This window comes from Danio rerio, chromosome 19 (assembly GCF_049306965.1).
Source record: "Danio rerio strain Tuebingen ecotype United States chromosome 19, GRCz12tu, whole genome shotgun sequence".
Taxonomy (NCBI): Eukaryota; Metazoa; Chordata; class Actinopteri; order Cypriniformes; family Danionidae; genus Danio; species Danio rerio.
In genome coordinates this window covers 27478398-27493247 of record NC_133194.1, presented here as the reverse complement: position 1 = coordinate 27493247, position 14850 = coordinate 27478398, and the positions used below count along the sequence as shown (strand labels likewise).

General features: G+C 35.8%; 1 protein-coding gene across 2 annotated transcripts; it reads left to right on the top strand.

Annotated features, from left to right (window-relative positions):
* Positions 1-344: 344 nt before the first annotated feature.
* On the top strand, positions 345-10026 carry xkr8.3 (XK related 8, tandem duplicate 3). 2 transcript variants are annotated; one of them, NM_001006014.2, is made up of 3 exons: positions 345-974; positions 4974-5161; positions 9152-10026. In NM_001006014.2, exons 1-3 carry the CDS (start codon positions 640-642, stop codon positions 9880-9882), a joined length of 1254 nt encoding a protein of 417 aa, NP_001006014.2. In that variant the 5' UTR covers positions 345-639; the 3' UTR covers positions 9883-10026. The 2 variants fall into 2 exon arrangements, 1 of the variants encoding a protein (NP_001006014.2); XR_012394555.1 differs by lacking the exon at positions 9152-10026 and adding an exon at positions 6405-6639 and having other exon boundaries at positions 346-974; positions 4974-6265.
* The last annotated feature ends 4824 nt before the right edge of the window (positions 10027-14850 follow it).

Here is a 14850-nt window from a genome sequence, read left to right as displayed (position 1 = left end):
TTACATTTGTGAATAGAATATTTACCCAATAAAATAAATAAAATGCTTATAAATTTAATCAATCAATCAAAATCAATGTTAAACTTAGATTTTGTTGTAAAAAAGACGGATAAATCAGGCCAAAACACTTTAACATTGGACAAAAAGATCAATCGATTGCATACTTGAGTTACAGAACACACAATTTGAATTAGGATTATCAAATTTTGTTACAATCTCGTTTGTGGCGTAGATATTGTGTAACACTTTTAAATGTAATTCTTTAACTTTGGTGGGGACACAAAATTTGTAAGGTAAGAGCCAAGTTTTTTTCAATTAATTGAATCTTTTACGACGTAACCAGTTGCAACCTTGCAACGTCCATGATGTCGTCGGGGGCGTGGCTTAAGTTGTATGCCACAAAAAGAAAGTGGCTCTAACGGATCAGAAAATGTAATTGTTTATCTGCTGCTACTGAAATGACTCCGAAAAGACTTATTTGCTCGGTGATTTCTCGTTTACATCAGTCGAGTGTTTAACTGAAACACTTAAACATGTAGCACTTTTCTGAGTTTTGACGGTAATCCTAGGTATGCTAACAGTACTCGGCTAAATGTGTGAACTTCAGTCAGCTGTTTCTGGTTTCGAGCTCTTCCTGTCATGGAGTGCGCGAATATTTCCAAATATTCCTGGCTGGATTTGGCGTTCACCGTGATCGGCGTGTGCACCTATCTGTTTGACGTTGGCTCGGACCTGTGGGTCGCGAAGGAGTTTTACGTGCATGGAGAGTTCATCTGGTTCGGGGTCTTGGTGGGCTTCATGCTCGTATCATCTGTCACCGTTCAGCTTTTCAGCTGGTTTTGGCTTCAGTATGACCGCAAACTTGAGAACTTCGAGTGTCAGGAGTCCGCCGGGAATGCCGTTTTGTTCAGTGGAGCGAAAAGAGTCACATTTTCGCTGCTTTTGCACGTTTTCCAGCTGGGACTGTTTATCAGGTGAGACTCTGTAACTGTTTACTAATGATTTATTTACCTTTGTGTTTGAAATGTGTACTCAGAAATATTTTTAAAAGTTACTGTTTCAATTTACAAGTCTGTTTAACCATTTAACTGTCTGTTTAAAATACTGGTTTACACACAGCATTGTTGGTTTACGAAAAATTCAATCAAACATAATTCTATTGCACTACTAACGTTACACTTGACTTTGGTTTTACTGTAAAAACAAACAAAATAGAAAACATGTTAAATGATAATCAGAAATATTTTATGGCACAACGTTACTTAAAAAATAAAGATTATTTAGTATTAAATTTTTTTATATTTTAAAAAAATTAATTGTTCTACACTTCATATTTTATGATTTTTCTTTCATAGTATATTTCGGTACTTTTACCATAAACCGACAAATCAATTTTGTAGAGGTTGATATTTTAGAAATTATGGGATGTAGTGGGGAAAAATGCATTAAATGTGTTAAGTAGCAATATTAGGAGTTAAATGCAATCCAAATCTATATCTATCTATCTATCTATCTATCTATCTATCTATCTATCTATCTATCTATCTATCTATCTATCTATCTATCTATCTACAGGTATCTATCTATCTATCTATCTATCTATCTATCTATCTATCTATCTATCTATCTATCTATCTATATATATATATATATATATATATATATATATATATATATATATATATATATGTGTGTGTGTGTGTGTGTGTGTGTGTGTGTGTGTGTGTGTGGGGTAGTTAAAGGGTTAAACATTTTATAAAAAGAGACAAAAATAAGTATTAATAAAGTTTCTGTAAACATAAATGTCAAATTCCTAGTGGTCATGCAATAATCTACCCAGAGCTGAACAAACTCAGACAAGCTTATTGTGGCTTTTATAATAAATAGTGAGTAGATGTTCTTTCCTTTTAATAAAAATCTGTAGTCTAAGCATGCAAATCCTTTACGTTTGTAAATGCAAATTATTGTGGCTGTGGCAATATTCAGGCACTGCAGTTAGATGAGGATGTCATGGTTACTGCATATATCAATATCCATAATCATTCATATCACGATTGCAAGGTACTAAAATGATTTAAAAGGGGAAGTGGTATTTCAGTTGTACTACTACTAGGACCAGTTAATCGCAGAGTCATGTTGACATTTCCCCTGATTTCCTAACATTTGTGTTGCTCTTTTTATCTCACACTGGTAGATCTCATGACAAAACTGATTAATAACTCACATATGCAGCATGACGAAGAGTCACACTTCAAATGACATTGAGCTTTTTAAAGCAGTAAAGCATGTGATGGCATGTTTGTGGAATTTGATGTACAGTGCCTGCTGCTGTGTTCAGCTGTCATGAATGTAATAATTGAAGACCAAGCTTTCATTTACAGCCGGATGCTTGGGAAATGCAATACGGGTCATTGTTTGTCAAATCAGCCAGATTACAGAAATTTCCCAGGCTCAAATTTCCTGTATATTTTCTTTAGTTTTTTTCAGATGAAATAATATAAATAGTATATAAATAGTAGGGATGTGTCTATAAATAGTAGGCACGGTCTCGGAGTACCGTTTCCATGTCATGGTGGTTTGCCAATAATAAGTACCGATTCTAATGCTTCAAGCTTTATAATGCATTAAACACATTTTCCCTCTAAGTTAATAATTTATTACCTTAAATGCATTTTTTAATAACTATTTAGGTGTGAACATGTCACTTGCTTTACAGAAAGTCATTCATTCATTTTTCTTCGGCTTAGTGCCTTATTCATCAGGGGTTGCCACAGCAGAATGAGCTGCCACAGAAAGTAACAGAACACAGAAATAAAAGTTGGTAGGAATCTAAAGTGCAATTTGGAAACAATGCAAATGATGAAAGAAAAAATCTATGTGTCTCAATCAAGAAAACATTTGGAGCATGTTTGATGCATAAGTTAAAATGCAGACCTTTAAATCTAATACTTCTTTCCTAAAAGGAAATATGCATATAGACTACTGTTTATTGCAATAAGTATATTACAAGAAGTTATATTATTAAATATTCATGTTCTAAAAATTGTTAGGTTTATTTAATCTGAAAACTCCAGTCAGCTTTTAGTGAACTTGTAATATTGTCAAAAACACAGAACTTTCTGTGATTGGTTTATGAGATTGGCGAGTACCGATCAAGTCATAAAATATGATTCTAGGCTGATACCGATCTTCCACCGATCGATCTGTGCATCCCCTAATAAATAGTGTTAAAAATAAATATTTGATTGTTATTATTATGTATATTCACTAACTTACCCACTATTTTTTGTAGAAAGGATCAAAATGACATTTTATTAGGATTTGTCATTAGGAGACAAATGATAAAGGTGTAGCATTATTTTTCAACAGACCTTGTTAGCTCATTTAGTGGGGAGAAAGAACTTCTGTTCTAATGGTTGCATACCTGTAACTTGAGTATAACTATATTTATATATAATCTATTCCAGATTTTGGTGCATAATTTCAATAATTTTTGATCTTTATAAAAATACATTTTCCCACATTTGGGTTTTAAAGTAAAATTGTGAGGTTTAACAGTACATTAAATATACTCACATATTACAAGTGAGATATTTTTGAATGAAAGGTGCATTACTTGATTTTAAAATAATTGAAGGAAACCCGCACTATCTATCTACTGTCTATGATTATTTATTGAACATCAACTATGAACAACTAAAATTAAAACACACATTGCCTGAAACAAACAGTCACTTTTTCTTATAAAAATTTTTTTTTAAAATAACTATACTGCGTGTCTTTGGAGCGACTTTCTTGCTGTGAGGTGATCATGCTATCCACTGCGTCAATGTGACGCTCTTTAGAAAAATACTGTAGGTTAAAAAAAGGTATGACTACAGTACATTTCATATTTTTTAATCTGTTAACATTCAGTTTTGGAGAGCTTCAAAAGCTCTGTGAACCTAGACTACTTTTAACATTCAAAGTAGGGCTGCACGATATTAGAAAAATCTGACATTGCAATGTTTTGTTTTTCTGTGATATATAATTGCAATATGAATACAATTTTACCAGATTACTTAAACAGCTCTGTTTAGTAAGAATTCCGATACAGAAATTTTATATCTAATGTAAAATAGCACTGCATAGACTTCATTGTGTAAATAATTAAGTGAAATAATTTTATTTAAAGTTACATATGGTACAATTTGTTGTGCCTAAATGCTTTAAACTCTTGATATGTACACACAGCCACAGGCCTTAAAAACAGATGTAAATGATAAACTTTTGCTCCTTTATTGTAAAAATGCTCAAATCTTATTTAATCCATAATCTTCAAATATAATGCAAATTCATCATTGCAGATCATGCAATGTAACTTGCGGATGCACACATTCCTATATTGATGCTAAAATGATATATTGCGCAGCCCTAAATCAAAGTCCTGAAAGTTACTGAAAACATTGACAAAGCATTCCATGTGACTTCAGTGGTCCTTCCATAATTTTATGACGCCACAAAATTGGTTTTACATGCCAAAAACTAAAATAATGACTTTATTCAGCAAAATCTTCTCCTCCGCACCAGTTCAGGATATATGTTCATGGGAGTACTAAATGTCACTATGCTTGATGCCCATGTGCCACTATAAAGCAGCATTCAGTGTAAACTGAATTTCTGAATTTTTCTCAAAAATGCAACTTATTTCTCATGATTTTTATGCTTCCTCAGAATTTTAACTAAATATTTTCTTCATTTTAACTTTAAACTTACAGAAATCACAGTTGATGTCACAGTAAATGAGTTCAATTAAAAGTTTTAATTTTGAGGAATGTCAGAATTGTACGACTACTCCTTGAAATTCTTCTCAACAATTGTAAGAATTATTCTTGAAACTGCAGGCAGAAAATTGTTACTATCCCTTTTACATTTTTTTTGTGTGAAGATAATAATCCTGTTCAAAGGCCTTCTGAAACTTTGTGTTTCTCCAGGCACATATCTGCGATCTGTCAGGGATTTCGTGTGTGGTGTCATGGAGGTGAAGGCTCTGAATATGCGGTTTATCAGACTCATGACCTCAGCATGCTGCGTCTGATTGAGACGTTTTGTGAAAGCGCACCTCAGCTCACCCTTATGATGTACATCATGCTGCGCAACAACCACGCAAGGATTGTCCAGTGTGAGTAACCACACAACCACTTCGCTATGAAACTGCTGACATCCATTCAGCTCGAGGAATGGCCATCCACATGAAGCACCCATTATTGGTTACTTATGTAATAGAGGTTACATTACCACCACTCAAACTTCACACAGAAATGCTAACTAACCCAGCCGAGCCTCAAACCAGTGACCTGAGGTGAGGTGAGGTGATCATGCTACCCACTGTGCCACCGTGACGCCCACATGAACAAACAATTAGTGGTAATTTATTATGGTATTTATTCAGCTTTGTTAATGTTATTCGAGTTAAATATCGTTAGTTCACTCTCACAAGCACAACTGTGGATGTTAATAATTCATTAGGTAAATGTTACACTATTATTATTAAGTGCATTATGAGCTTATTCATACTTAATTAATGTTAGAATATACATTAACTAATAAACTGTTATTTTAAAGCTACCTAATGTTATTTATTACGTTGTAATATATATATATATGTGTGTGTGTGTGTGTGTGTGTGTGTGTGTGTGTGTGTGTGTGTGTGTGTGTGTGTGTGTTAATATTATGAATTAAAGGCACAGTTCACCCAAAAATAAACATTTAAATAAAGCTGAAAACATCTAACCATTGAATTCCAAAGTAGGAAAGAAACATGCTGTGGATGTCAATGGTTAAAGGTTTTCAGCTTTGTTCAAAATTTATTCTTTTCTGTTTAACGAGGAATGAAACTCATAAAGAATTGGAATCACTTGAGGGAGAGTAAATTGTGTAATTTTTTTTTGTTGTTGTTGGATCTATCTCTCTAACTTTTCATGTTCATTTTGTCATTAGTTTTAATTTTTGTTATGTGGTTTTGTCACGTTTATTAGTTTTTATATATCTATTTAGCTTTGATTTAATGTGTGTACTTTTAGTAAACATTTGACTACGTTTACATGGACATCAGTAATCTATTTATTTACCTTAATCTGAGTAAGACAAAAATATGTAAGTTGTTTACATGAGTTGCTTTTTGAATGTTCCTTTCATAATCCCGTTTCACTTGTTTTGGCATACAGATTGATAAATGTCATTGCGTCACCACACCACAATCTCTAGAGCACAGGTGTCAAACTCCGTTCCAAAAGGGCCGCAGCTCTGCACAGTTTAGTTCCAACCCTAATTAAACACACCTGATCAAACTAATTGAGTCCTTCAGGTTTGTTTGAAACCTACAGGTAAGTGTGTTGGAGCAGGGTTGGAGCTAAACTGTGCAGGGCTTCGGCCCTCCAGGAATTCAGTTTGACACCCCTGCTTTAGAGTTTCATGTAATTTCGGGTGTTTTATTTGTAATCTTTTGACTTTAACTGCAGTTTAGCAGTTTCACTTTCATTCAGAAACAATTCATCTTGCTCTCGTGACAAACTATTGAATGGTATTGAATGCGTCTATGTAGTAAGGACTGCTGGAATAGTACTGTTATAATGGAATTTGATACCGCACATCGAATAGAAAGAAAAGATTTCCGCATTTCGCAATGCGGGTGTCTGTGGTCCTTTACTGACTCTGTAAAAGCATAGAAAAGTCTCAAACAGCCGGGTGTATCCTGTCACAAAATGCGGTAAACAGTTCTAAATTACAGTAATAGTTTGATTTAGGTGTTTACAAATCTGTACTGCACTTCAATAATGCCACTAAAATAGGAATACTCTACATGCCTTAGACCAAATTCCAATTCTAGCCCTTAGCCCTTACCCCTACTCCTCATTTTGCGGGTTCACATGAAGGGGTAGGTGTCACAGTCGGACGAGGGGAAAAAGGAGCAAGGACTCAATTGCAACAAATAATATGGTTTTTATTAATAATAAAGTATAAATTAAACAAAAAGGCAAAACAAACCACCCTGAGGGGGAAAACATTACTTGAACACAAACAAACTTGGCTGGTGAGACAAGACAGGAGCATGAAACACAGGGGAAGTGTAGACGACGAACTGGCACAGAACAGCAGACATGAGGAGATTATAAGCAGGAGAAAATCAACACCCAAACAGATGAACATAATTAACTAATAATGGGTTAACAACTAGGATGGGACCAGACAATAGATGGGAGAGCACATGACACAGAGAGACAACACAAGCCATGCGCTCACATTAGATAAGACTAGAACACGCAGCCAATGAGAGAACTCATTAACAGCGCTTTACAATAACAGGACAAGACTGAAGCACGCGGCCATGCAGCCACGTGCTTGGACAACACAAATAGACGCAGGACACGAGCACACGATAGATGAACACCTTACCATGCACTCACACATATGCAATGCGCATGTTTCATCTCAGCGTCAACCAAAACCGAAACCAACTAGACGAAGATGCTGAGAATGAAACAGCGCGATGCACACAGAACAAAACACAAACACGAGTACAAGAGCGCGCACGTCCGAGGCACACAGAGCCCGCGCGGCCGCATCAAGCGGGAGCGCGCAAACTCTGCGCACACCCACGACGGCGCGCGCGCACACAGAGACACAAACAATGACAGAAACAGGACAAGACAGGGCTAGTGTCCGGACTCAAAACAAGAAATCACAAGACCAGAGTGGCAGAACCCTGACAGTAGGGGTGTCCCAATTCTCTTTTGCTTGAAGGGGAAGGGCTAAGGGGAAGGGCTAAATAGCCCTTGAATCAGAGATATTGCAGGACCACACTTCAAACCAAGGTGTATAAAATACACCATCTACATCGGCAGCGTGGCTGCAAACAGAAGTCAGGAGATGCACAAATTTGTATTTTTGTGCATACAAGCATATGTTTAAATACATTCATAACAGCGTTGGTGTTTTATCATCATGCTTTTTAAATAAACAATTAAAAAACGATAAGTTTTGCTATCTATAATCCATAATAATAACTTCTGTGTAGTAGTCCCACAACATACTTTTAAATTTGTCACTCGGTGACATTCGAATATCCTGTAAGAAAAGTCTGGTGGCACTTTTTACAGTGTCTGCTATAATGTTAATGTTGTTTTCATGTGTTTACATAAATGAATATAGCCACGGTGTAAATACACAGTCCAGTTACAATCTTATTGCCACTTTATATCGTTATGATAACTTGATGCTTTTGCTTCGGTGATTTTCAGAGGAAAAATACCTAAAAATAATGCAACTGCAATAACTACAGGAGTCGCTATCATCAATCTCATATATATACATATATATATATATATATATATAGTTATAGATATATGTGTGTGTATAAATATATATATATATATATATATATATATATATATATATATATATATATATATATATATATATATATATATATATATATATTTTTTTTTTTTTTTTAAGATCACAATGACATATGATGACGTGTACAGGTTTTGTTTTCGTGTCCCATTTCTCAGGGGTACATTTTGAAGCCCTTTCCCTTCACACTCTGTTTTAAGGGCCATGGGGAAGGGATAGGGATACAAAAATAGAATTGGGATTAGGCCTTAATTCCATTTCTGTTTAAGTTCGATTATGACTTTAGTCGAATTAAGGTAATCAGAAATCGCTGTTTTCATGCTTGACTTTTAATTATAGTACTGTCTTAATTGTATTAAAATCAGAGTATTGGTGTCCATGTAAACATACAGTTATGCCAACACAATTCATAACTTTTTGTTTTAGTGGCTAATTTGTATGATCTCATTTGTACAATTTAGTACAATTTCCTTATCCCCTGATGACGTTTAAGTTTAAGGGCGGGGTTGGATGCCATGCCTCCTTTTTAAAATCGTACATTTTCGTACAACTAAACTCGTAAGAATTCAAACGAAATTGCCACTAAACTGACGAAACATAAAATAGTTACGTTTCCTTGTCAGATTAGGGCTGAATATGCAAATTTATATGGTTAGTTTAATGTTATTACATTTATTTTGCCTAATTATATTTACAAGATCCAGCAGTCAAGATGCACTGATTTCAATAAAAAAGCACTGATGTGTCTTTTTAACAGGTGTGAGTGTGGTGGCCTCTACTACCTCTATGGCCTGGATGGTGGTGGATTACCACCAGTCTCTTCGTTCATTTCTGCCAGACAAAGACAAGCAAGGGTGTTTGTCTTCAGTGGTCTACTTCTTCTGGAACCTCTTTCTGATTGCTCCACGTGTGGTAGCAGTGGCTCTCTTTGCCTCCGTGTTGCCCTGTTTTATTGCTGTTCACTTTCTGTTATTGTGGTCTGTATTTGTGTTATGGGCCTGGAGGCAAGGCACTGATTTTATGGACAGCCCCCCTGGAGAATGGCTCTACCGGGCCACCATAGGTCTCATCTGGTACTTCAGCTGGTTCAACGTGTCAGAAGGACACACCAGAGATAGGGGTTTCATCTACCACATATTTATGATGGCTGACACCAGCATCTTTTTGACAACTTGGTGGATGTACCGCGACGTAGAGGCGACTCAATCATACGCCGTCAGTCTGATAATCGCAATCCCGCTTTGTTACATCTTAGGGCTAATGATAAAAGTCCTCTACTATTGCTGTTTTCATCCAAAACTGTGGCGGCCACCGGATTTGAGGGTGGCTGCTGATGCATCAGATGGATTGGAGCCGTTCAGTATTGTTAAGACTGTCGGTGCTTCTTTTCAAAGCATCAACAACAGGATGTGCAAACATGCTGCTAACTTTTACGTAACAAATACCTCCCGTGCATTGAAGACACATGAATGTGAAGCACGTATGTGAATGTGTCAGTACTTTACAAATGGGTCATACCTGTGTTTATCTTTATTCAATTTGTGAAATGTTAATAGCTAGTTAAAATGATAACGCTACAGTTCGCATGGATAGTCACTTTATGTAATAAAGGAATACTTCACCCAAAGTCAAGTTCTCATGACTTTCCCACTGTCATATTAAAGATCTAAAGAACAAAACAGATTTTGGGTGAGCTGATAAGCTTAAAACAGGACAAAACAACTTAAAGCCATCAAAGTGTTTTTCAAGAGAATATAGCTGTTATTTTAAACAAATGAAGTTTTTCGATGGCTATATGTTATTTAACAAAATATAAGCTGTTTTCTATGCCAGTGGTTCTTAAACTTTTTTCATCAAGTACACCCTCAGAAAAATAGTCTCTCCAAGTACCACCAAAATGAGCAGTATTGAAATACAGTAGCGTAGTAGGTCTAAGTAGGCTTTATGTCATATATGGCATATTATATACATCATTTTTAATAACTTTAGAAATATATGCAGCATGTACATGACATTTCATTCCTCCGCATACCTACTGTATAGAAAGAAGCCCGTGTACCACTAGTGGTACACGTACCAGAGTTTGAGAACCACTGTTCTTTGCGATTCATTCAAAATGTTGTACTCGCATGAAGATGAGTTACTGTGGAATCTGATTCAGTGAATATTTGACTTTTCTTTATTATGTAGATTTAAAATATAGGAAGAAATTGGTGCCTTATTCATGGTGCCATATTTATATATTTTGTACATATACATTCTTCTGCACCTTTTTATACAGTGGGGGAAATAAGTATTCAACATGTCACTTTTTTTTTCAGAAAACATATTTCTAAAGGTGCTGTTGACTCAAAATTACGAGATGTTGGTAACAACCAAAGAAATCCATATATGCAAAGAAAACAGTGTTATTTAGTTGACAAATTAAGTTTTGTGTAATGAAATGACGCAGGAAAAAAAGTATAAAACACATGAAGGATGTAAGGGAGGTATAGAAAAGCAGTGAAAGCCCAGACAGCAGCTGAATTCTCTCAGTAGTTGTTCAGCAACCGTCTGCCTTTTATCATTATAAATTTATATTGGTTGCTTTAGTCCAAAATGAACATTAGCAGGAGGATGAAAATGAAGCCAGAGTGGACATTTCAGCAAGACAATGATCCAAAACACAGCCAAGGAAACTCTCAAATGCTTCCAGAGAGATGTAGAATGGCCCAGCCAGTCACCTGACTTGAATCCAATAGAGAGGCATCTTTATGCCTTCACCAAAAAAAGCCTTAAAGTATTATATACATTTCAGTAGTTCAGTACTTTCTTCTTGTGTCATTACACATAACAATGTTTTTAGTTTTGTTATATTTTTATGTTTGTATGGTTTAGGTTTTATCAAAACCTGGTTCAATTCCATGTCAGCAGCTTCTTTAGAATATTTTTCTCAGAAAAATAATGACGTGTTAAATACTTTTTCCCCACTGTACACCCAATTTTCCCTTTAGAAATGTCTTAAAGTTGGCATGAAGTCAAAGTTTATTCTCATATTAAATGTAGTATTGCTTGTTATTTCTGTGCACCTCATATTCTCTTGTAAAAATGCATTTGCCGTCATAATCTTTAAGGAAATACCATAACCTTTCCTCCCCCTTTTCGAAATGACTTCACTTCATGTCATATGGATTGCCTTTATGTTGGGGCTACCTACTTTTTTTTTAGATTTTAGGATCATTTCGATTAGATGTCTGCCATGATATGTGAAGAATGTACAATATTAACTCCTGTTTCATGCCGACTTTAATATTTCTGGCATACAGTGCATCCGGAAAGTAATATAGTGCTTATTCATAGTATTCATTCAACATTTTTTATGTTGCAGCCTTATTTCAAAATGGATTAAATTAATTAATTTCTTCAAAATTCTGCAGTACAAATTTAGTTTGTTATGGTCTGAGAGTCCTTCAGGCGCCTTTTCACAAATTTCAGGCGGTGAGTGGGGGCCACTCCTGTCAGGCCACTCTACCATACAGGCCTGATTGGTGGATTGCTGCACAGATGGATGTCCTTCTGTAAGGTTCTCCTCTCTCCACAGAGAACACTGGAGCTCAGACTAGGTGACCATTGGGTTATTGATCACCTCCCTGACTAAGACCCTGATGGGCAAAAGACTGGTGTGCCAAGCTTTTGGAATCATATTCAAAAAGTACACAGTATTGAGCAAAGGCTGTGAACACTTGTGTACAAGTGATTTTTCAGTTTTTTTATTTTTAATAAATTTGCAACCATTTAAAAAAATCTCTTTTCCTCTTTGTCATTATGGGATATTGCGTGTAGAATTTTGAGGAAATCCATGAATTTAATCTGTTTTGGAATATGACTGTAACATACAAAAGGGTGGAAAAGGTGAAGCTATGAATACTTTTTTTCTGGATGTAATGTAATTTCAACAAGGTTTCAGTCCATGTTGACATGATATTATCATGCTGTTGCTGCTGATTTATTAGCTGCATTTCCATGTTTATGAATTTCTCATTTTGGCACATCTTAAAGGCGCTCTATTGGATTGAGATCTGGGGCCTCATGTACAAAGACTTGTATTGAATTCATTCTAAAACATTGCGTATAGACAAAGCTGTAAATGAGCATACGCAGTAAAAAATTCAGATGTATGAAACACTGCGTACGTGGAATCCCAGGCATATTCTCTTTGTACACCTGAATTAACGTGAAACTGAGCGCACGTGCATGAGCACAAAACCCTTCCCTGCCTCCTTCCCCATATAAATATGGTAATAACTTTGGCAAAACCAAACGAAAAAACAATGGCAAAAGCAAGCAAGAAGAGAAACTTCACAGAATGTGTATTGGAGGTGCTCCTATCGCAGGTAGACAGGAGAAGAACTGTGTTCTGTGTTATTTGCAAGTTTGTCGTCCAGAATTAATAAAAAAAAAAAAAAAAAAAATATATATATATATATATATATATATATATATATATATATATATATATATATATATATATATATATATATATATATATATAGTTTAGCTGACGCTGTTAACTCAGTGGGGTCTGAACATCGCACTGTGAGTGAATTAAAAAAGAAATGGTCCGGTGTAAAGTTGCAGGTTAAAAGGAGAACAGCGGCGCACAGTCACACTTTACTGTCTGGAGTAGTATCCATGTCTGTGGAAGACACAAATGTATTAGCGGAACACTTTATTAGGGTGTATAGCAGCTCCTCTCTGCTCTTATCAAGGCAGCGCTACCTACATTTCAGCTGCCCAATTGCCCACTGACCGAGTGCGAGAGTGGGCATCATTGTATCTGCGCTCTTGGTCAGTTTGTGGGTTGTTGAGGGGTGTTAACAGCCACGTCTTTAATGGATAACCGTGGTCTCCAGATATGCAGTTAAATAATTACACACAAAAAAATAATAAAATAAAAACTTATCTGGATTAATCAAGAACATCAGTATTTATTTGTAAATCACATTTAAAAACAACCAAGGTTGATCAAAGTGATGTACATAGGAGTGCAAAAGACAGAGAAGCAGAATATTAAAAAAACATTTAACAAATAAAACCAATAAAACAGTTATCAAGGAGTATTCAAAGTGATAGAAAAGAGATAGGTCATTAAAACAGACTTAAACACAGAAATGGAGGGGTAAAGTCTAATAATATCTTTAAATACATCACTTACCAAGAAGCCACCCATCGCGCACCCTGCCACCTTGGAGCCTCGAATGTCTTCTAATAAGGCCAACACTGCCATTGCCATTGACTAAGGGTTGTATACATTTGCAAATGCTTGTATATGTTCTAAATCACATAATTGGTTAAAAAAAAAAAAAAAGTATATATATATATATGTGTGTGTGTGTGTGTGTGTGTGTGTGTGTGTGTGTGTGTGTGTGTGTATATATATATATATATATATATATATATATATATATATATATTTATTGTGTCAATTAACCCATTTTATCAATTAAGAATTAATAGCAATGTTTTTCACATGTGTTGGTGCAATACTTTGTAGTGCAAAATAATTGCCTCTAGGAGTTGCCAATACGCTTATTTCACACGGCTGCCATTTTAAAGAACCAAAGCGAGGCTGCGGTGGGAAGAAACCCGGAAGTATAGGATCAGCACTGTAAACATTGCAGTAACATGCTGTGGACTACAAACCTCCAGCTGTTGCAGAGATTTCAAAATGCAAAAATGGTGTGAACATCACTTTAATACCATTCAGATCAGTTGAATTTAAACAATTAAAAGCAATTTAGCATCAAACAACATCACAATCTCTTTAAGAGTGATACACCAAGGCTTCAGCTTATGGCACCAGTTAAACATCGTGGGGACGCTTTCCTGCTTCAGCCTGTGTCACCGGGTGAGCGATATAACACTGCATTCCTCTTTAGCGCATCTTCGTGTTGTTTGTAATAGTGTTGTCCCGGTACTGAAGTTTCAAAACCGTCAATTGACTCGACTGATCTTCACGGCTGCTTCGCGCTAAAGTCTCCGTGTATCTGTGTTTGCACTCTTCATTTTACCGCTCTTCGACCCGTGCAAACACAGATACACGGAGACTGGAGCGCAAAGCAGCCGTGAAGATCAGTCAAGTCATCAAGCAGATCGCTCGTCTGTGTTTGTGCTTGGTAAACAGCGGTGGGTGAACGGATGACCTTCTCGGCCAATCACAAGCATTTCTGTTGAGCATGTGAACACAATCAGCACTGTTTTAAGAGCCATCAACAGTGCCTTAAATGTTAGTGGGTAATAGACGTTAAAGGTTAAAGTCAGTATTGTGACGAGTCTAATATAGTGAAAAAATTGGTTCATTTACTCAAGTTTGATAAATGACATCTAAAAAGTGTGTTTCAGAAAAAAAAACTTTAGCTAACTAGCGCAATTTCCCTTGACGTAGCTGAAAATGAGCTCTGATATCCCTTTTTATTT